We start from the raw sequence: 22,244 nt of genomic DNA on the forward strand, positions 1-22,244 counted from the left end.
GGGACCATATGTCTAGTTCAGGCCAATGGACTGTGAGTTGGAGGTGACACGTGTCACTTCTGAGCTGAAGCTATTAAAGCCTATGTGCCTCCCTGCTCAGCAACCCAGGGACCATGTGTATCAGGTGGCCTCGCGTCAAGATGGAGAAGGGCGTGCAAACTGCACTGGCCTTTATGTGAGTGAGAAATAAGCCTTGGCTACGTCACACCACTGAGAGTTTGAGATTTGTTGGTTGTGGTCACTAGTATTAATTACCCTAAATGATATAGAAGTAGGGCACTTCCATAACAAAACCTAAAATATTTGGCATTGGCGTCAGTCAGGAGGCAGGCAACGAGGAAAGTGATCCCAAAGGAGGGAAAGATGGAGGCCTGTGTTACGCAGTGGCAAAGTATTTGTAAAGTTGTCACCTTGGAAAAACTGGAAGGCGGACCGCATGTTTACTGAACTTGTCAATCTGGGCAAAGAGGTTAGAAAATGGAATGTTAATAATGTGCGCGGGTTGCCATTACCTGAGTTCGGCAAGAAAGAGATAAGCTCGGGGAAGAACTAGTTGATTTACAAGCAGAAATCAAAGAAAATAAAGTCCAGAAATTTGCAGTTTGCAGAGAACCTACTGCATTTAGATGACATAAGACTCTGAAGTTTAAAAAGGACCAGTCAAATCTCTTAGTTGAATTAAATGACTGCCCATCTACTTTTCTGGCCTGAATATAACTGACAAAGTTGACCCAAAGGTGCGTGAGGGAAACAAAGCAAAGAAATGCAACAAATTCAAGAACTGTGTCTCAAAAAAAAAAAAAACCCCAAAACCAAAACCAACAAACAAACAAAAACACTGAGTAAGGTTATTGACACTTAGAACTAACTGAAAGCAAGCAGATCAAAAGCCTGCTCGGTTTCCGAAACATACGACCAAATAAACCAAAACACTGTGACTGAGGTGACAAAACTCTTGGGCCCCCACCCTTCTACGAGCAGGGAGTGGCTGGGAAAGCTGTACTACCCCTAAGGAGGGCATACTCCCCTCTTCCCTCTTCATTTGAAGAGGGATATAGACAAGCAACCACTCCCAAAGGGTGGAGGCAGAGACAATGAGGAAAAATGGGCATAGGTGCTCCTCTGAGAGCAGAGTCTTGACCTCATCAATGAATCTCCTCCAATCCCCACTATATAAGGGCCTTCACAATGTCTGCACAGGGTAAACATACAATTTACTCTCCGAGTCGATACGCTTGTGAGAGGGAAAGGAGCTCTATTAACAATTCCACTAGGGCAACAGACGTAAATCAGGACTGTCCTGGGCTAACGTGTGCCACCATAGCCCAGTGCCATTTCAGAATTGCTACAGAACAGGGACGGCAAGGAGTCTCATTCTTTCTTTCCCCACGAGGATGTTTATTTCCATTATGCTCCCCCTGTTCTACCACTATCTACTGGGGGCAGGAGACACAAATAAAACTAGTCTCTTAGTTTATGGGTCTCCAGACCAAGAGGAAGCACATCTGGAATTGATGGCATGACTAGTGCCTGTCACCTGGAGCTCCTGGATTTCATTTACTGAGAGGGACTCTGGGTTATGTCCCTGGGGGAGGGGTTAAGAGTGTTCTACGCATGGAAAGAAAAGTGCACAGGGAATTTTAGTGACACTAGGGTAAATTGTGGTAGAAACAAATGGTGTTCACTAAATATCCATGCACTTCCCTGCATTTCCCAGTCCCCGTTGCAGTTAGATTGGGACCACGTGACTACTGCCAACCAATGGACTGTGAGTATGCGTGACACCTGTCACTTCCAGGCCCAGGAACTTAGGAAACTGTCTCCTCCATTTCTCTCTTCTCCTGCCTCAGCAACCTTGAAGGCTATGTGTTCCAGATGGCATAATTACAGGATGGAGGGAGCTGCCTGACCTTCATCAAACTTTAGTCCTCTGCTGTTTTAAGCTATTGAAATGTTGCAGTTCGCCTACTGTGATGGCTAGCAGTGATTCCTCTAACTTCCTGCTCCACAAGAAGAATTTCAGTTTACTACTCCTTTTTTTCCACTCTGGGATTTGACCATATGCTACAAATGTCTGGCTCCACTGAAAAATGGCATGATTGATAGGGAAAATGGAAAGAGAAGAGGGAAAGGGGTAAACCTGCTCCAATTTTTTAAAAAGGTTTTATTTCTGGGTTTTCATTCTTTTGTGCTATGCTTCAAACAAACATATTAACAATGTTATAACCACAGGTTCATCTCTGCCCCAAAAAGGTGAGGGAGAGGGAGGGTACAAACTTGAACATGGCAATAGTATCAAAGTGCCCCTGACACCCAGTCCCCGGGATGGCCATCTGGGATGGCAGCTGACAGTAAGCATTCTAAGCCCACATCAAAATAAGGAATAGAAAATAGAAAAGTTAAGCATTTATCTAAATTTTCCCAGATAATATCCTTTTAGGAAAAAAAGTAATTCGACTCAGGAGAAATAATTTTCCTCACTGACTTTTTCTAGGTAAATTAAATTGCCCAGAAAATTAATCAGCTCTCTCCTTCAATGGATAGGTTTAAAACAGTCTCAAAATGTAAAAGCACAGATTTTTCAATATCTAAAATATTAAATGCAGCCAGTTTGAAACTTCTCTCTTAAAATAATCTATCATCTTTCTCTTGTGGGAAATACATTTTCATTTTAAAGAAGGATATTAGATAAGCTCTGTGAACACCAGAGCTGCCTTATTTAACATGATCTTTTCAGTGGGGCATTGAGAATTTCCCATGCCTAGATTGGCAATTAGAAACTCTAGGCTGAAGAGTGACCAAACCTCATCTTTGAAAAGAGAGAAACCATTAGTTTGTCAAGTGTGACTCAACCACTATTTAGTATTCTCACTTTCTTAAGGAACTTGCCAACATCTGGTTCAAATGAAACAGGAAGAAGCAGGGAAGGGTTGCATCTAAGTAATGAGTGTTTACAGGGTCTTGCAAACAATAATGTCCATGGAGATCTGCACTCACAGGTGTAGCTCAAGCCTCTACAGAACAAACTGAAATCCTGAGGTACATTTTGCAAACTGCAAGCAATTGGGGGCCCTTCTTTTTCCCTTCTCCCTTTTTTTTTCTTTTTTTTTTTTTTGCAGTATGCAGGCCTCTCACTGTTGTGGCCTCTCCCGTTGCGGAGCACAGGCTCCGGACGCGCAGGCTCAGCGGCCATGGCTCACGGGCCCAGCCGCTCCGCGGCATGTGGGATCTCCCCGGACTGGGGCACGAACCCGTGTCCCCTGCATCGGCAGGCGGACTCTCAACCACTGCGCCACCAGGGAAGGCCTCCCTTCTCCCTTTTGACTTTTGCTTACAGTTCTCCTTCTTCTCATCACTTCCATCTCCACAGTCATCCTCATGGTTGCACAGCTCGTGACGATAAATGCAGCGATTGTTGTCACACCGGAAACGGTGTGGTGAATCACAGGGAACACTCACTAAAACACAAGACGGAAAAGCAAAAGTACAGGTTAAGAGCAAAACATAAGGATCAGTATCTAAAAACACTCCCGTGCCAGCGCCAGGCTTGCCTGATTCATCCCTTCATTGGCTTGTTCGATTAACCAATCGACAAATAGCTCGAGTGTCTAGTTGACACCGTGGCGCTGTGCCGGGCATCAGATTCAATTGGGAAAAAGAAAGACACGATACTTATCCTCATGGGATGTTTATTCTAGCAGGAGAACAGACTTTACAAATTAACCATTCAACTACAACTGTGGTAAGAGCCACAAAGGAAACATGCTGTGAAAGCATCTACTGTGGAGATATATAGTTCTGGGGGAGGAGGGGTCAGAAGAGGCTTCACATGGAAAAATTCTGAGTCAGGAAGGCAGGCTTCTGGACCTGAATAAAAGATCTCTGGGCTGAAGCATGGAGCGAGGAAGACAATGGTGGCCAGGAGGGTGGAGAGGCCAGCAGGACCATACCTGAGCCAAGAGGCCACTGTTTGTCCCTCTGACTGGAGTTATCATTGAGCCTCTAGAACACAAAGTCTTTTCCTTAAAGTTTTACACCATGATGGACTTTCCTACCTGAATTCCCTCACCTATTGCACTTAAAGTTGATATTTCATAAGCAAACCCTGACTCACTTTATTATCCAGAATTAGACCTCTGGCTCATGCTTGTGTCCCTGTGAGGAACCTACAGGTAGAACCCAGGTCCCTTAGTTGCTACAGGGAAACAGTCCTCTATGCATGTACAAGAATTCAGTGAACCCGACACACATGTGTTCCTCTTTCCCATGGAGGACTTGGGCTGTTTGATTTTCCTTCTGCCTTGGTACCACAAACAGGGAGCAAGAGGAGAGACTTGTAATGAGGTTGGGGGGAAAAAATTCAGCTCTGAGGGCTTCCCTGGTGGCGCAGTGGTTGAGAGTCCACCTGCCGATGCAGGGGACACGGGTTCGTGCCCCAGTCCAGGAAGATCCCACATGCCGTGGAGCAGCTGGGCCCGTGAGCTACGGCCGCTGAGCCTGCGTGTCCGGAGCCTGTGCTCCACAACAGGAGAGGCCACAACAGTGAGAGGCCCGCGTACCGCAAAAAAAAAAAAAAAAAAATTCAGCTCTGAGAACTGGTTCTTGGAAGTATCGTTAATAGAACTTTGCAAGAATTATTTGCTGTTAAATGCAACATTATAAAACAGTGTTTGTCACTTTTTCATGTGGCTATATGTCTCTGCCTCCGCAAAGTTTAATTTTACTAACTATGGGCACTTTATCTTTTAGAGGGAAGCAACTTCCTGAGGACTTCTTCTTTGAAAGTTACACATGCTTAAGATGTTTTTCAAGATTCATCAAGTGAAAAACAAAACAAAACATGGTTAGTTCCTTATACAAAACTAAGATGTGGCAAGGAAAGTGTTGGGATGCCACTGGGAAAATATAATGTATGCTAATTCAAAGTTCTCTGGGGGGAAGGAATACTCTGATATATCATTTTCTAGAGTCAAATCCCTGGGCTAAAAATGAATTGTTTTCGAAGGCCACAAAGTGTTTAAAACTATGGATGTTTGCCCAACTTTCTCATGTCCCAAGTAGAGAACTAAGCAGGAAAGTGAAAGCACACTGATGCAGATGAATCTAGGAAACTGACTGGAAGAGGTGATGAGAACCCCAGAAGCAAGTTGCAGCTAAGTCAGACTAGGAGTTAACCAAGAGCTCCAGAAGTAACGTTTCTGGGAGTGTCTTCTCCTGTGTTGGGGGCTTTTACTTACATGAAATGCTTAAGCTTTAGCTTGCATCAGGATCACCTGGAGGGCTTATTAATGCAGAGAGTGCTAGGTCCCCCTGCCAGAGATTCGGATCGGGTAGATCTGGGGTGGGCCCATAAATCTGTATTTCTAACACGTTCCCAGGTAATACTGACTCTCCTAGTACAGAGATGACACTCTGAGAACTACTGCTCTCAAGTCTCTCCAATGACTCAAAGCATGGAGCAAAATGACCAAAACAAACTCTATTTTCATTTACTTTGTTAAAATCAGTAGTTATCAACCAGGAGACTAAAAAGCTAAGGAGCTTTCTCAATATACGTTTTGCCCAGGCCTGATATGTCCTTGGACATTCTGGTTCAATAGGTCTAAGCCTAGGGTGGGACCAGAGCGTGTGCTTTTGAAACACCTCTCCCCAGGTGATTCTGATGGGTACCCAAATTGAGACTCACTGGTTTAAAAAATAAATAGAAGCAAGAGGGAAGAGATATGGGAACACATGTATAACTGATTCACTTTGTTATACAGCAGAAACTAACACACCATTATAAAGCAATTATACTCCAATAAAGATGTTAAAAACAAAACAAAACAAAACAAAAACAAATAAATGCTGGAGAGGGTGTGGAGAAAATGCAACCCTCTTGCACTGTTGGTGGGAATGTAAATTGATACAGCCACTATGGAGAACAGTATGGAGGTTCCTTAAGAAACTAAAAATAGAACTACCATATGACCCAGCAATCCCACTACTGGGCATATACCCTGAGAAAACCATAATTCAAAAAGAGTCATGTACCACAGTGTTCACTGCAGCTCTATTTACAATAGCCAGGACATGGAAGCAACCTAAGTGTCCATCAACAGATGAATGGATAAAGAAGATGTGGCACATATATACAATGGAATATTACTCAGCCATAAAAAGAAATGAAATTGAGTTATTTGTAGCGAGGTGGATGGACCTAGAGTCTGTCATACAGAATGAAGCAAGTCAGAAAGAAAAAAACAAATACCATATGCTAATACATATATATGGAATCTAAGAAAAAAAAAAAGGTCATGAAGTACCTAGGGGTAAGACGGGAATAAAGACACAGACCTACTAGAGCATGGACTTGAGGATATGGGGAGGGGGAAGGGTAAGCTGGGACAAAGTGAGAGAGTGGCATGGACATATATACACTACCAAACGTAAAATAGATAGCTAGTGGGAAGCAGCCACATAGCACAGGGAGATCAGCTCGGTGCTTTGTGACCACCTAGAGGGGTGGGATAGGGTGGGAGAGAGGGAGACGCAAGAGGGAAGAGATATGGGGATATATGTATATGTATAACTGATTCACTTTGTTATACAGCAGAAACTAACACACCATTGTAAAGCAATTATACTCCAATAAAAATGTTTTTAAAAAAAGATGTTTAAATAAATAAATACATATGCATCATAAAACAGAAAATTAGATGGGCTTGAATTATGATGTAACGTCAAGTGACTAAGGACTAACTAGTTTTAAAATGTCCTAAAGGTGTTCTCTGAAGTTCGGGGGGTTTAGCAGAAGTACCTTGAGGGGCACTGAAAGTAGAATGGAGCAGGAAAGATGTACAGCCCCACCCTACCTCAGACTTCAACCACAACAGTTCTGCCGCTATTTATGCCAATTGCCTTTGAAGGCCACAAAATGTTTAACACTATGGATGCCTGCCCAACTTTCTCATGTTCCAAGTAGAGAACTAAGCAGGAAGGCCAAGTGAAAGCACACTAATGCAGATCATGTGTCCAGTACTCAAAAATTGTACAACCACCCTCCTGGATCACAGGATCCACATAAGAAACATTGACAACACCAGCCCCAGCCTCTCTCACTCACAGCACAAATGAAGTTCTTCATCGGAACCATCGCCACAGTCGTTATCACCATCACACTTCCAAGATGACTGGATACAAACATGATTTTTACATTCGAACATAGTAGCTGGGCAGTATGCCCCATTGGGAAAGCGAGTGGCTGTTGGTGGGGAGGAGACAGAGTCAAATTATTAGAAAAAGATACTTTTTGGAAAGCTATCCGGCTGTTTCTCCTTTACAGAAAGAGCTCTCCTAATGGAAAGAGTTCCATTATAGCCTGCTCTTCCTGATTCAACCAGATGTTCTGTGGCTTTAAACTGTCTGAAATTCTGATGGAATGTTTCTTAAGGATAGATGACCAAGCCCAGTATTCAATGACATGAGTCATTCTGTGGACAGCACCCCACTTTTTTGTTATAGGCAAGCGCAACCCTTCAGCGGTGTCAGCACTGGCTTTTCCTATCATCCATTTATAGTCTCTTGAAAAGCAGGTTTTAAGATGCGGCAACCGTATTATCAACAAAATCCATCATAGACAATCATCAACAGTTAATATTTATTCAGTGATTCAAAAAGACTAAAATGCAAATGATCATATTGTCTTTATACTTGTAAACAATTTTATATGCCATTATTCAATTCAGAAAATGTTTAATACTGGGACTTCATTATGTTTGAATACCCTTTTATTCATTGCTTGAATATCCTTTTACCTGCCAAGTTTTTATCCAATTAACGATTTGTAGAGTAGCTGATAACATATAAATACTTTCGTTAGCACACTTAATATATTCTCTATTTGAAATATTATTAATGAAATGCACTTGAATGTCTACTGTGAAATATATGGACATGGTGACTCAGGCCCCAGGTAAACTGATAATTATCAATGAATGCTGAATAGAAAATATCTATGGTCTTTTAATATAAGAAGTGGTGGCTGATGGGAAAAGTTGGGTCTAAATTGCCATATCCATGCATTTCAGACAAACGGTGCCATGGGTGTCTAGAAACTTACGACAAGTGGCTTCATCAGACGCATCGTGACAATCGGCAAACCCATCGCATTTCATTTGGTCAGGAACGCAGTGCCCGCTATCACACTGAAAATATCCAGGATGGCAGGTCATCATCTCTGAAGAGAAAAGACTGTCATTTCCAGGATGCCTTGGCATTCTCAGACAACTGTTAGTTCCGTGGAGAGTAGTAAGTCTTCCATCACATTCCTATCCATACCCGGTGACTGGCTCACAACAAACCCACGCCTTGTGGTTAGCGAGTAAATACACTCTCAAAGGTACACCTTCCCCGTTCAAAATACGGAGATGGAAGTAGCAATCTCTCCTCTATTAAATATCTCTAGCTCTTAAACTTTTCCTCAAAACCCTGAACTCCCCAACTTTTACTGTTTTGCACGCTGATTTTTCTCAGACTCGACCCTTAATCAGTAAGAGCTATAAAACTACTTGGGGTTTATGATTCTTATTCTAACATCTGACCTCTACACCAGGGAGCTACAGCCATATATATCTTAGGGCCACTTTCTGGAGAACAGTAGGAAGACCAATGTTTTTATTTGTTTATAAGGTCCATGCAGATTAAAGTCTGCTCCTAGCAGAGGTTTAAGTTAAAATGGGATTTTTAAAACTCTCTTGAGATTTTCCCTATTATTATTGATCTAGACTGCTATAAGGTAATCATAAACATAGAAAATATATATAAAGCAGAAGGTACTGTAATGCTAAGGTTTATATATTACATAAATTACACAGAAATCATTTAAGTCTAAAAAACCTTCCAAACACACATGTGAAGCCCCTACTTCCGACCAATATGCTGACCCTAGTACAAGACTCTCTGGAAAGCCCCTTAAAGAGCTGTGACAGTTACCGCAGTCCCGCTCATCTGAGTTGTCCCCACAGTCATTGTTTTGGTCACAGATCCATCGAGAAGGAATGCAGCTCTGATCATCACACCGAAACTCGCTCTCTGTGCATTCCCGGGGGGCTGAAAAAGAAAGCCACGTGGCCATCAGAGGGCACCAGGAATCATACATAGGGGACAGGCTTGTGGACTGGCCTAAGTGTCCTCTGTGCCTAACGCCCTCCTGTGTCCCAAGTCCCAGACTGTCCAGCCTCCAAAAATAGACTTTCCATCTCAATTGTAAGTCTGTAAAGAATGGACTTTGTCAAAAAGTTTGTCCAAAGGTGATTTAATCTTAAGATAATTTTTCATTTCCTGAAACTCCAGATAACCTCCTATAGGATTCAACATGAACTTTCTTATGAACAATAAAATGCCAATTGGATCACCCTTTTGTGTAAGAAGTTTTTAGTCAATTGATAATTGCAGGTGTAACCAGCATCCTGATTCTCTCAACTGCCTATACCTTCTTACTTCCAAAAGGGGACTAAAGTCAGAATGTATTTCATGTTAATCTGAAATCGATATATATCATAAGGCAATGATATATTGTAAGTCACCTCAAGTTCTTTTTGAAAAAAAATAATAAACTTGAGTGTAAATAAATAGAGACAAAAGATATACTTGGGTAAATATTCTTCTCCCAGAGCTTGATTACAAGCAGCTGAGAAGGAGATGAAAAAGTAGTAATGTACCAGTCAGAAAACAAGAGATCAGGTAGCCGTCCTCCTACCCTTTGAGGATGAATGGCATAGACAGTTGAATTACAGACAAAGAGCAGACATCACCACTCCAGTGGCATGTAAGGATGAAGGACCCTGAACACTCACTACAGTTTTCCTCATCTGAATGGTCTCCACAGTCATTGTGCCCATCACATCTCCAGCGAAGAGGGATGCAGTGGTGATTTGTACAGCGAAATTCCCCAGAAGGTTTGCATGCCATCGACTCTGCAAAGCACAGTCATTGCAAATACTTCAGAAACCCATGGTCAAGAAATGTCGAAGTAGTCCTGGCTTTCTTCTGAGATGGTCTGAGTCTTACACTACCATATTCTCAAAGCTCCCAGAAAGAGGAATGCCAGCCACATTCACTGTCACTATTCCTCTTTAGGCTAAACTGAATCTATCCTACTGTTAGAAACTAGATCCATTCTCTTCTGTAGAAACTGTTCAAAAAATGATTTAGTCCCTGGCTTGCAATTTGCAATGAAGGCCTGGAAAGGAAAATTAAGTGATGCCACCAGCAAACAAAACATGTCCATCGCATTGTCTTTAGTTGATTAGATTCAGTGTTATTAAAATAACCCAATATCTTCCTTACCTCTCTTCCAACTAAACCTAACACACACACACACAGAGAGACATTGTTTTCAAGTTAGAGTATATGCCTAATCTTGGCAAATTCCATTCATTCATTTGGCCTTTTGTCCATAAATTTTCTATGTTGCCAGACACAGAGGATGTGGAAAGTCAGAGGGAGATTCAGAAATAAGAAATATTCTGATTTTGAAATATCCTTTTTAGAGATAGATACCAAATCTTTTCTCTACTCCCTCTTTCATTCCTTTCAATCAATCTCTAAGATCAGACAGTTTAAACTTGTCAAGCGTAAACAGGAATTCTGCATTTGGGAGAAATTACACAAATTCCTAATATCTTCACAAGGTCTTCCCCAAGTATAGTATCCTTTGAGACACATTTCATTTAAGATGTATAAAGTAAACTCCCAATATCCCTGTAAAAAGCTACAAAAATGTAACATGTTATTAGAGGCAAACAAAGGAAGGATGATGTGGGAAATCTGCTCTCATCTCCTGCTAAGTTGTTTGTCCCTCCCTCCTCCCCTGCAGCCCCTCCCTACCACAGTCCTGCTCATCGCTGTTGTCCCGGCAGTCATCGAAACCATTGCACACAGCCCACAGCAGGATGCAGCGGTAGTTTGTTTTACAGTCGAATTCCGTATAGTTGTCACAGCGGTAGGCAGGGCTCACTGAAAAGAGAAGAAGGGGCAAGGTCAGAACTGAAGTCTCGGTCCTGAAAGGAAACCAAAGACACCTTTCCATTGTCTTATTTAAGATGCGGTGCTGATGAGTAACGGTGACCGTGTTACCAACCAAACAGACTCTGGCAACTGTGTCTCTTTTAGGTGTGATCTGTTCACCCAAAGCAGAAAGACAGAGTCCTTAAGTTTTCTCACCATTTCATTCCACTCATTTATGTTGCAGTCAAACTTTGGGGGGGAGTGGGGCGGGGGGGGGGGGAAGAACTGGGTTTGAAGTAAAATTAAAAAACCAGGTTGAAGTGTCAGCTCTGGCACGAAGTAGAAAAGTGACCAGCCACTTAACATGAAGCTTAGGCTCCTCACTTGTAAAATGAAAGTTGGTAACACCCACTTTCCCTACCTCACCATGTTTCTCTGAGGCTCAAAAGAGAAAGTGCTAGATAGACAAAGTGTAAGCTCTTGCTATCATATTCGGGACAGTTACAGACATTCGTGTATGGAGAGCAGGAATCAGCCACTTGAGAACAGGGGGCGTGGTTCAACCCGCAGGCTGTGCGTGCGGCTCTCCTTTGCCTTGCGGTGCCGGAAGAGCCGCGGGAAAGAGCCAAGAGGGGGCACCCCATGGGGCTGCAGCAGGGGCTGCACACTCTCTCTCCATCCATCTTGTTCCCTGCTCCCTGTCAGGCCAGGTCCCTCTCACAGGAACTTACAGCATTCCTGGAGGGGCTCGTCTGAGTAGTCTCCACAGTCATTGTCTACATCACACTTCCAGCTCTGAGGGATGCAGTGGCCATTGGCACACTTAAAATAGCCCGGCCGGCAGGTCCTGCTGGCACAGTGGGAACTATCTTCATCCGAGTTATCTCCGCAGTCGTCCTCCATGTCACACTGCCAGGATTCCGGGATGCAACGTTTGTTGGCGCACTGCCATTCGTTGGACTCACACTGGTGATGCTCTGCAAGCGGGGACATTTGGTTATCAGCTTGGAAGGTGGCAGGAACAAAAGCTCCTAATTTACACTAATGGATCCTGGAGAACTCGATTATAATTTCTTCTTAGAGGACTTATGCCCTAATGCACTTATTATTAACCAGTACCACTACGTGAGCAGTTAGTCCTTTGACTATTACTGTCTCCTAAATTCTTAAATATCTTTTTCTTGCATGCAGAATTAGGGGATAAGGACTGAATCGCTGACAGCCTACTAAATTCACCTTCTCCTGTACCTGTTGCCCTAATGGACAAAGGTTTTCAAACTTTCTGTTTGTTGCTATTGTTTATGTGTTGATTTTGGTTTGGAGGGTTGTTTTTTTGGGTTTTGATGGGGCTTTTTTATTTTTTGGCTTTTTAAAAATGGAAACATAAATAAATATTACAACTGAGAGTCCCTGTTTAAAATGTGGGAATCCCTCATTTCACCCTCAATGTTAGCTCTCAAAGGAGATTCTATGCACAGCATATAGTAAAGAACCATCAATACAGACAACTTAGTATCTACCTCAACCATCTTCCTTGTAGAGACCTGGGATTTTTTTTAAACTTTATAAACATAGATATAGGATGGACTCTGAGGGTTTTTTTTCCCTAGGATTTTGGACCAGTTTTTGGATTATGACATTCAGAAAATCCCTACAGAACCATGGGCGATCAACTATAGAAGTGGGCAGAGAAGGTAGAAAGCAGTTCAACACACCACAAAGAACCGAGTCTTCATCAGACCCATCAGGGCAATCCTGATGAGCATTGCATATGAAGTGTGGGCTGGTACAGTTGCCATCCATGCACTGGTACTGTCCTAACCGGCAGTAGCGCTGCGGGCAAGTGATGGGCTCATCAGAACCATCCAAGCAGTCTCTCTGCCCATCACATTTCCACCAGATGGGAATACACCTACACAGAGAAAACAGAGCACTTCTCCTAGCAAAACACCAAGTGGTTAGAGGAGCAGGCAACGACTATCCAGAGAGAAGAAGGGAAAATTGAATTCCAAGGAATGATACACACGAGTTCTCTCACGGCCCAAGAAGAGGATCAATTAAACCTTAGCTACTGTGGAATATTTTCAGAGAAAACATAACAAGGTGACATAGAACAGGTTTGTTAAGACCCAACACACACTGAAAAAATGCTTTGAGTATGATGATTAAATTCCTGCCACAACAAAGAGTGGAGTGTGTGTTTGGAGCTGTGGTTCTGGAAACAGGGATTGGTTGGGACTGTCAGCCAGAGGGATATATGACATTTGGGTACTGGCTGGAAAGCTGGAGGCACTGACATCTTTTGAGAGTTTATGTCATGATGGGTGTATGCTAGATTCTTAACCTAGGATACCTTATTCAATCGTCAAAATAATCTGCCACAGAATCTTAGATGTTATGATTTGCATTAACATCTCCTCTTGACCTCACTTTCTGACTCAGAGCCCCTAGTCGTCAAGGCCTGTGGCCATTGTGAGGGAAATAATCTGTGACCATGTTTCATAACAAATACAAATCATCAAAAATGGATTTGAATGTGTGACCCTGGATCCTCTGGCATAGTCATTTAAGAAGCTAGGCCAGCATATGTTTGAAAAAGACAGAGAAATTCTATCACTCCTGAGGGCTATTTTTCAGTGTACACTTATATACATTCTTGGCTCTGAGACTTTGGACAATTCCTTAGAAATAAAAAAAACACACAGTTTGCTTCCTTGCTACAGAAACAAAAACTTGCATGCATGGGTGTAACCATTTGGTTCACAAATTCCTTCCTTCATGGACGAAATTATTTGAAGTTAGAGAAAGTTGGACGGTTGGAGATCCAACTTTCCTGGTCTTGGTGCATCCCAAATGAGCCACGTTAATTAGCCAAAATCTTGGTTCATTGGAAAACTCCCATCCCCTGGAGTCTTGAAGTTCAATGTGTGTCCAAGGGCTGGAGAGGCAATGGGGAGAGGGAGAAGAGAGCCTTACATTTCACTGTTGGCACACAGGAATTGGGTGCTAGAGCACATGGGCAGGCACTGGGTGCTGTAACTATGCCGGACAGTATGGAAGTTATCTGGACACTCGCAAGTGAACCCACTGCCTCCTTCTTTGATGAGGCAGAGATGAGAACAGCCACCATTGTTGGTACTGCAGGGATTAGTCACTAGTGAAAGAAGGAAGAAAATATATGTTCATTCACTTAAAGAGAGTATCAAGCACAGACGCGCTGATTACCAGCCGCATAAAACTCATCACCTCTTAGTAAAAAAAAAACGTTATCCTAGATTCATGCTTTGTACAAAAGTGCATAGAGAGTACATATGGTAGAGCTGTTTTAGCAACCCTGTTGCTAGTACAGAAAATTGATTTATGTGCTACCAGAAGTGAGGCTTACTCACTGGTATTGGGCTAGAAAAAATGTGTCTCTCAAAGTTCTTGGAGAGCAGGTGGGAAATTTAGTTTATATCCATGTGCCCACAATCTAAGTTAAAGTTTTCATTTTCAGCAGATGCTATATTCTCTCATCCTAAGGATACAGGCAACAGAAGTTGCACAAGAATCAGGTGGATGTATAAACTGAGCAACAACTATACTACTTTTCTGGGCCGCAACTCAGAGGTAAAGATGAATTTGAACTTCTGCTAAATAATATGAAGAATATTAACTTCCAGAAAAAAATATTTTGCCAATTCTCATTTTTCCTAACTTCCAAGTTTATCGTATGTTTTAACAAGACACCACGACAAAGTGGGCCCACAAAATCCATTCTATCCCCAAAGAATACTCCAGAACTTGGCTAGATATCAAGTACAAACAGACATTTAATAAATGATGTTTTATAGTTACTAAAACTTTCTTTTAAGCATTTCTTTTAAACTAATCATTTCAGTAGATTGATGTTGTAAAGAAATGATTGTTATATATGCATCCATGTTATTATAATACATCTCTTAGGTGTTACAATTTATTGCGGTTATACAGGAAATGTCCGTATTTTCCAGAGGTGCTTTCTTAAGTATTTAGGGCTGAAATGTCAAAAGGCAACATAACAACTGTTGATTCTTATCAAAAAGAAAGCCCAGACTGATCTTTAAGAATAGAGCAGGCGATATGAAAAAGAATTGTAAGCAGACTTTTCCAGGAATAGGGGAATAAACTCTAAAGATATTTCCATCCCTTCAACTCGCAGCATTTGCTTTGTAGAAAACATTAGCAAGTAACACCATTCCCAGTATAAATCATGATATTTATGCTTAAAAAACAAAAACAAGAATGGAATGCACAAGACCCTAAAGCAACTGTGCAAAAACTTCCAAATCACTTACTCACCAATTGGCTGCCTGTAGGGATGATACACACGGATGTCATATGGTCTGTGTGTTGTGTTCACCAGCGCCACCCTATTTGACCCATTGTATTTGTTTCCCTTTTCAACTGTCTTTGTGTTCCAATCTGTCCAATAAATGGTGTCTTCAAAAACAGTAATAGCAAAGGGATGAGGCAATGTCCCGGTTTCGTACACCGTGTGCCGATGGTGGCCCTCCAAATCAGAGTACCTGGAGTCGGAGGAAGGAAGAGTCACTCAGTGAAGATAATGTCCCTCGTCTAATGCCTTTAAGGATAGAGGCTGACAAATCAATGAATAAAGTTCTACCTTCTAGAGGTAACTGAAGTTCAGATCTTCCTCAAAACTTTTGGTCTTCCATGAAAACAAAAACTAAACTTAAAGTTTATTTGGACTGAATGAAAGATGTAAAAGTTGCAAAAGCAATGCCTTAAAATTAGGAGTAACCTTTCTCAAGTGCTCAGGGAACATTCTCAAGGATAGATCATACCTTGGGTCACAAATCAAGCCTTGGTAAATTTAAGAAAATTGAAATCGTATCAAGTATCTTCTCCAACCACAACACTATGAGACTAGATAGCAATTACAGGAAAAAATCTGTAAAAAATACAAACACATGGAGGCTAAACAATACACTATTTAATAACCAAGATATCACTGAAGAAATCAAAGAGGAAATCAAAAAATACCTAGAAACAAATGACAATGAAAACACAACGACCCAAAACCTATGGGATGCAGCAAAAGCAGTTCTAAGACGAAAGTTTATACCAATACAATCCTACCTTAAGAAACGAGAAACATCTCAAAAAAACAACCTAAACTTACACCTAAAGCAATTAGAGAAAGAAGAACAAAAAAACCCCAAAGTTAGCAGAAGGAAAGAAATCATAAAGACCAGATCAGAAATAAATGAAAAAGAAATGAAGGAAACGATAGCAAAGATCAATAAAACTAAAAGCTGGTTATTTGAGAAGACAAATAAAATTGATAAACCATTAGCCAGACTCATCAAGAAAAAAAGGGAGAATACTCAAATGAATAGAATTAGAAATGAAAAGGGAGAAGTAACAACTGACACTGCAGAAATACAAAGGATCATGAGAGATTTTATTGGCAACTCTATGCCAATAAAATGGACAACCTGGAAGAAATGGACAAATTCTTAGGAATACACAACCTTCTGAGACTGAACCAGGAAGAAATAGAAAATATGAACAGACCAATCACAAGCACTGAAATTGAAACTGTGATTAAAAACCTTCCAACAAACAAAAGCCCACGACCAGATGGCTTCACAGGAGAATTTTATCAAACATTTAGAGAAGAGCTAACACCTATCCTTCTCAAACTCTTCCAAAATATAGCAGAGGGAGGAACATTCCCAAACTCATTCTACGAGGCCACCATCACCCTGGTACCAAAACCAGACAAAGATGTCACAGAGAAAGAAAACTACAGGCCAATATCACTGATGAACATAGATGCAAAGATACTCAACAAAATACTAGCAAACAGAACCCAACAGCACATAAAAAGGATCATACACCATGATCAACTGGGGTTTATCCTAGGAATGCAAGGATTCTTCAATATACACAAATCACTCAATGTGATACACCATATTAACAAATTAAAGGAGAAAAACCATATAATCATCTCAATAGATGGAGAGAAAGCTTTTGACAAAATTCAACACACATTTATGATAAAAACCCTCCAGAAAGTAAGAACAGAGGGAACTTTCCTCAACATAATAAAGGCCATATATGACAAACCCACAGCCAACATCATCCTCAATGGTGAAAAACTGAAACCCTTTCCACTAAGATCAGGAACAAGACAAGGTTGCCCACTCTCACCATTATTATTCAACATAGTTTTGAAAGTTTTAGGTGCAGCAATCAGAGAAGAAAAAGAAATAAAAGGAATCCAAATTGGAAAAGAAGAAATAAAGCTGTCACTGTTTGCAGATGACATGATAACATACATAGAGAATTCTGAAGATGCTACCAGAAAACTACTAGAGCTAATCAATGAATTTGGTAAAGTAGCAGGATACAAAATTAATGCACAGAAATCTCTTGCATTCCTATACACTAATGATGAAAAATCTGAAAGTGAAATTAAGGAAACACTCCCATTTACCACAGCAATAAATAGAATAAAATACCTAGGAATAAACCTACCTAAGAAGAAAAAAGAACTGTATGCAGAAAACTATAAGACACTGATGAAAGGAATTAAAGATGATACAAATAGATGGAGAGATATACCATGTTCTTGGATTGGAAGAATCAATATTGTGAAAATGACTCTACTACCCAAAGCAATCTACAGATTCAATGCAATCCCTATCAAACTGCCAGTGGCATTTTTTACAGAACTAGAACAAAAAATTTCACAGTTTATGTGGAAACACAAAACACCCCGAATAGCCACAGCAATCTTGAGAAAGAAAAACGGAGCTGGAGGAATCAGGCTCCCTGACTTCAGACTATACTACAAAGCTACAGTAATCAAGACAGTATGGTACTGGCACAAAAACAGAAATATAGATCAATGGAACAGGAAAGAAAGCCCAGAAATAAACCCATGCACATATAGTCACCTTATCTTTGATAAAGGAGGCAAGAATATACAGTGGAGAAAAGACAGCCTCTTCAATCAGTGGTGCTGGGAAAACTGGACAGCTACATGTAAAAGAATGAAATTAGAACACTTCTTAACACCATACACAAAAATAAACTCAAAATGGATTAAAGACCTAAATGTAAGGCCAGACACTATCAAACTCTTAGAGGAAAACATAGACAGAACACTCTGTGACATAAATCACAGCACGATCCTTTTTGACCCACCTCCTAGAGAAATCGAAATTAAAAACAAAAATAAACAAATGGGACCTAATGAAACTTAAAAGTTCTTGCACAGCAAAGGAAACCATAAGCAAGACGAAAAGACAACCCTCAGAATAGGAAAAAATATTTGCTAATGAAGTAACCGACAAAGGATTAATCTCCAAAATTTACAAGCAGCTCATGCAGCTCAATATCAAAAAAACAAACAACCCAATTCAAAAATGGGCAGAAGACCTAAATAGACATTTCTCCAAAGAAGATATACAGATTGCCCACAAACACATGAAAGAATGCTCAACATCATTAATCATTAGAGATATGCAAATCAAAACTACAATGAGATGTCATCTCACACCTGTCAGAGTGGCCATCATCAAAAAAATCTATAAACAATAAATGCTGGAGAGGGTGTGGAGAAAAGGGAACCCTCTTGCACTGTTCGTGGGAATGTAAATTGATACAGCCACTATGGAGAACAGTATGGAGGTTCCTTAAAAAGCTAAAAATAGGGGCTTCCCTAGTGGTGCAGTGGTTGAGAGTCCGTCTGCCGATGCAGGGGACACGGGTTCATGCCCCGGTCCGGGAAGATCCCACATGCCGTGAAGCGGCTAGGCCCGTGAGCCATGGCCGCTGAGCCTGCGCGTCCGCAGCCTGTGCTCCACAATTGGAGAGGCCACAGCAGTGAGAGGCCCACGTACAGCAAAAATACAAAAAAAAAAGCGCTAAATCTAGTACTACCATACGACCCAGCAATCCCTCTACTGGGCCTGTACCCTGAGAAAATCATAATTCAAAAAGAGTCATGTACCAAAATATTCATTGCAGCTCTATTTACAATAGCCAGGACATGGAAGCAACCTAAGTGTCCATCGATAGATGAATGGATAAAGAAGATGTTGCACATAAATACAATGGAATATTACTCAGCCATAAGAAGAAACGAAATTGAGTTATTTGTAGCAAGGTGGATGGACCTAGAGTCTGTCACACAGAGTGAAGTAAGTCAGAAAGAGAAAAACAAATACCGTATGCTAACACATACACATGGAATATTTAAAAAAAAAAAAAAGGTCATGAAGAACCTCGGGGTAAGACGGGAATAAAGACGCAGACCTACTACAGAATGGACCTGAGGATATGGGGAAGGGGAAGGGGAAGCTGGGACAAAGTGAGAGAGTGGCATGGACATATATACACTACCAAACTTAAAACAGATAGCTAGTGGGAAGCAGCCACATAGCACAGGGAGATCAGCTCAGTGCTTTGTGACCACCTAGAGGGGTGGGATAGGGAGGGGGGAGGGAGGGAGACGCAAAAGGGAAGAGATATGGGGACATATGTATACGTATACGTGATTCACTTTGTTATAAAGCAGAAACTAACACACCATTGTAAAGCAATTATACTCTAATAAAGATGTTAAAAAAAATCAATACAAAAAAATAGGAATAACCAGAGGAGTTTAAAGATCACTAATTTCTAACCACAGCTGCTTTCCTGCTGATGCAGCTCTTGAAGGTTTATAACCTGTTATGTTGATGTTCTCCATGAAGCATTCTTCAATATCCTGGGATGAACACTGTTTCCTAAGCCATCAGAAGAAATCAGAGGAAAGCAATCTAAAGCTGGACTTCTGTCTCCTCAGGAAGACAAGGGGAGAAGCAGTTTTCAGAGACAGCTTGATTCTCAGTATAACCTGAGCGGTATAGACTAGCTGAGTTAACCTAGAGGCCAGCAGGGTTAGCTTTGTACACACTGGTAGCACATGTATTATTAATCATGACCCAGACATTATTAGTGAATCTAGGTCTCATTCATTCCTCTGAACCTATGTCAGAATACTGATATTTTAATATTTAAAAAACTGGGAGCAGACCCTAAAACTCACAAGAGGTGGAATGAGCTAGCAACTAAAGAAGTTGATAACATTAGTCGTGTGATGTTAGAAATGTTTTCCAAAATATCATAATTTATGGAAACTTAAAGAAGGTATAGGAAAACCTGAATATCTTCTTGACCTCTGTTAATAAGACTGCAGATAAATGACCAGAACTTAGTCATTATCTGTTTCTTTAAAAAGGTCATAAAGTAGAAAGCAGTCTTGAGGTCTTCTCCTTCAGTTCTTGCATGATCTCTATATAAAGAGCTCAGATACTTTTATGAGTATTTTTTGTCAAGTGTAATTTTTTTCAAAATAAATTTGATGGAATGACAGGATTTTTTAAACCTTTAAAATAGCTCTAGTGAATTAACAATTCCCTGCTTTTGCATGCAACAGGCTGTGTATCTGGGTACTAGTTCATAAATGCCCAGAAGACATTACCATAGTCCAACTAGGCCATAATTAGCAATGCCCCGAAATAAACATGTACTGCTTGGCTAATAATTTGTATTATCTTTTTTACAAGGAGTACTTTTCATTGAACAGTATAATTTTTCCAAGTCTATTAATCATATATTTGGGAGGGTAGGGTAAAGTAAAGGGATAAGGGAATTAAGATGAGTTGAGCACTAAGCTGACTACCATAGGGGAGAGATTACTAGCTGCTTTTTTAGGAGTATAAGAAGTAAAAGTACTAAGACAATATCCTGATCTGTATGACTTCAAAGTTCATGCTCTTTCTCTTGCACCATACCACAGAGCTTGGTGAATTGCCTATAGGCACTTTAGTTAGAAGTGACTTCCAACAAACAAGCCAGTTAGAAGCTGCCTGGGGAAAATACACTGGCAACACAAGCACTGGTGTTTGGAATCAGCAATCACCCAGTTTGCTTTATTCTTTTCTAAGTACGTACTCAATGTAACCCAGGTGGGCATCTGTCCAGTATAGTAGATCATTGGTGTAATCAATGGTGAGGCCATTGGGCCACTTGATCTTGGTAGAAATAATCACAGACTTATGGGTTCCGTCCATGCCTACTCTCCCAATGTATGCTCGGTCAGCCCAGTCTCCCCAGTAGACATGCCTGTTGGAGCAAACACAAAGGGTCAGTCCCTGAAGCCAAAAGAACTCAGTGGCAAAGACATAAGCTTTCTCCAATTAGAGAAATGGAGTTTACATCCTACAGAGCCTTTCACAAAGGAAAGAGAACAGAAAATAATCTAACAGGGCATGATGCACAGGAAATGCTCAGGAATGAACATGATTAACTGGGGATTTCAGTGGATTTGACATGGAAAGTCCAGTAAAGGTGGGTTGTTGTTTTCTTAAACCATAAATTACTTGCATGCAGCCAAAATATGTGACTTTGAAAGTGAATGGTGTGTCATGGCAAAGAAAATAGAATAGCCGATGAATAGCATTTGAACAAGCCATGCTTCTACCCATTATACTAAGCCATTTACCAGGTAGGAAAAGCAGAAGACAAACTCCAACAAGACACTGGCCTTGATATCACTACGTGAACAGCCTTTGTGGTAACAGAGGTGGAAGAAGGGCATGAAAGAAGAGCCCAAGATTACAGGGAGACAATACCCATATCGAGGGTGAAGGGCAATTCCTCTGGGATTCTCAATGCAGAAGGTGTTGTTGGCATCCACACAGTGCTCGGCCAGCTTGCGGCGGTATCGACCATTGAGGTCAGAGACAGAAAGGCAATTCAGGTGGGAATCCACCCAATACAGCTTTCTGAAAATGGAGAAATGGAGAACCAGGAGTTATAGCCATTTTACTTGAGAAAAAATGCACATTTAGCCACACAATTTCCGATCCAAGCACTTTTCCCCCAGGCAAACAAGGACAAGGGGAAACACAGTCGACCTTCCTGCAATGAGGCAACAGAAGATGCAAGAATGTGTGCTACTCTTCCTGATGTCACCTTACAACAGGAAATTCTGGGGCCACACTTCACACAAGGATTCTAGCTTTACTTGCTTCATGCAGCAAAAGGCATCTTCCCCAAGCAATGTTCCAGGCTTTAGAGGAGCAGGGAAGCAGAAGTGAGAGTGATCAACGAGTATCATGAACTACAGTTTAAATGGTGGAGTCAAGGAAATAAACTTGTCTAAGTGCTATCATTGAGACTGCACAAGGGAACTCTGATTCATGGCATCCTTC

At 41.2% G+C, this 22,244-nt stretch overlaps 1 protein-coding gene across 1 annotated transcript in view; it reads right to left on the reverse strand.

Moving 5' to 3' along the window:
* Positions 1-22,244, reverse strand: part of LRP2 (LDL receptor related protein 2) — a 178,405-nt gene that overhangs the window by 26,023 nt on the left and 130,138 nt on the right. Inside the window, exons 52-63 of the mRNA XM_065880144.1 lie at positions 21,663-21,815; positions 20,983-21,153; positions 15,310-15,536; positions 13,966-14,143; positions 12,705-12,901; positions 11,721-11,966; positions 10,870-10,998; positions 9,837-9,956; positions 8,974-9,090; positions 8,102-8,218; positions 7,106-7,243; positions 3,336-3,458 (exon numbers count right to left, since the gene is read on the reverse strand). Coding sequence (XP_065736216.1) covers positions 3,336-3,458; positions 7,106-7,243; positions 8,102-8,218; positions 8,974-9,090; positions 9,837-9,956; positions 10,870-10,998; positions 11,721-11,966; positions 12,705-12,901; positions 13,966-14,143; positions 15,310-15,536; positions 20,983-21,153; positions 21,663-21,815 — 1,916 coding nt within the window. The remainder of the gene's footprint in view (positions 1-3,335; positions 3,459-7,105; positions 7,244-8,101; positions 8,219-8,973; positions 9,091-9,836; positions 9,957-10,869; positions 10,999-11,720; positions 11,967-12,704; positions 12,902-13,965; positions 14,144-15,309; positions 15,537-20,982; positions 21,154-21,662; positions 21,816-22,244) is intronic.

This window comes from Phocoena phocoena, chromosome 7, assembly GCF_963924675.1.
Source record: "Phocoena phocoena chromosome 7, mPhoPho1.1, whole genome shotgun sequence".
In the NCBI taxonomy this organism is placed as follows: Eukaryota; Metazoa; Chordata; class Mammalia; order Artiodactyla; family Phocoenidae; genus Phocoena; species Phocoena phocoena.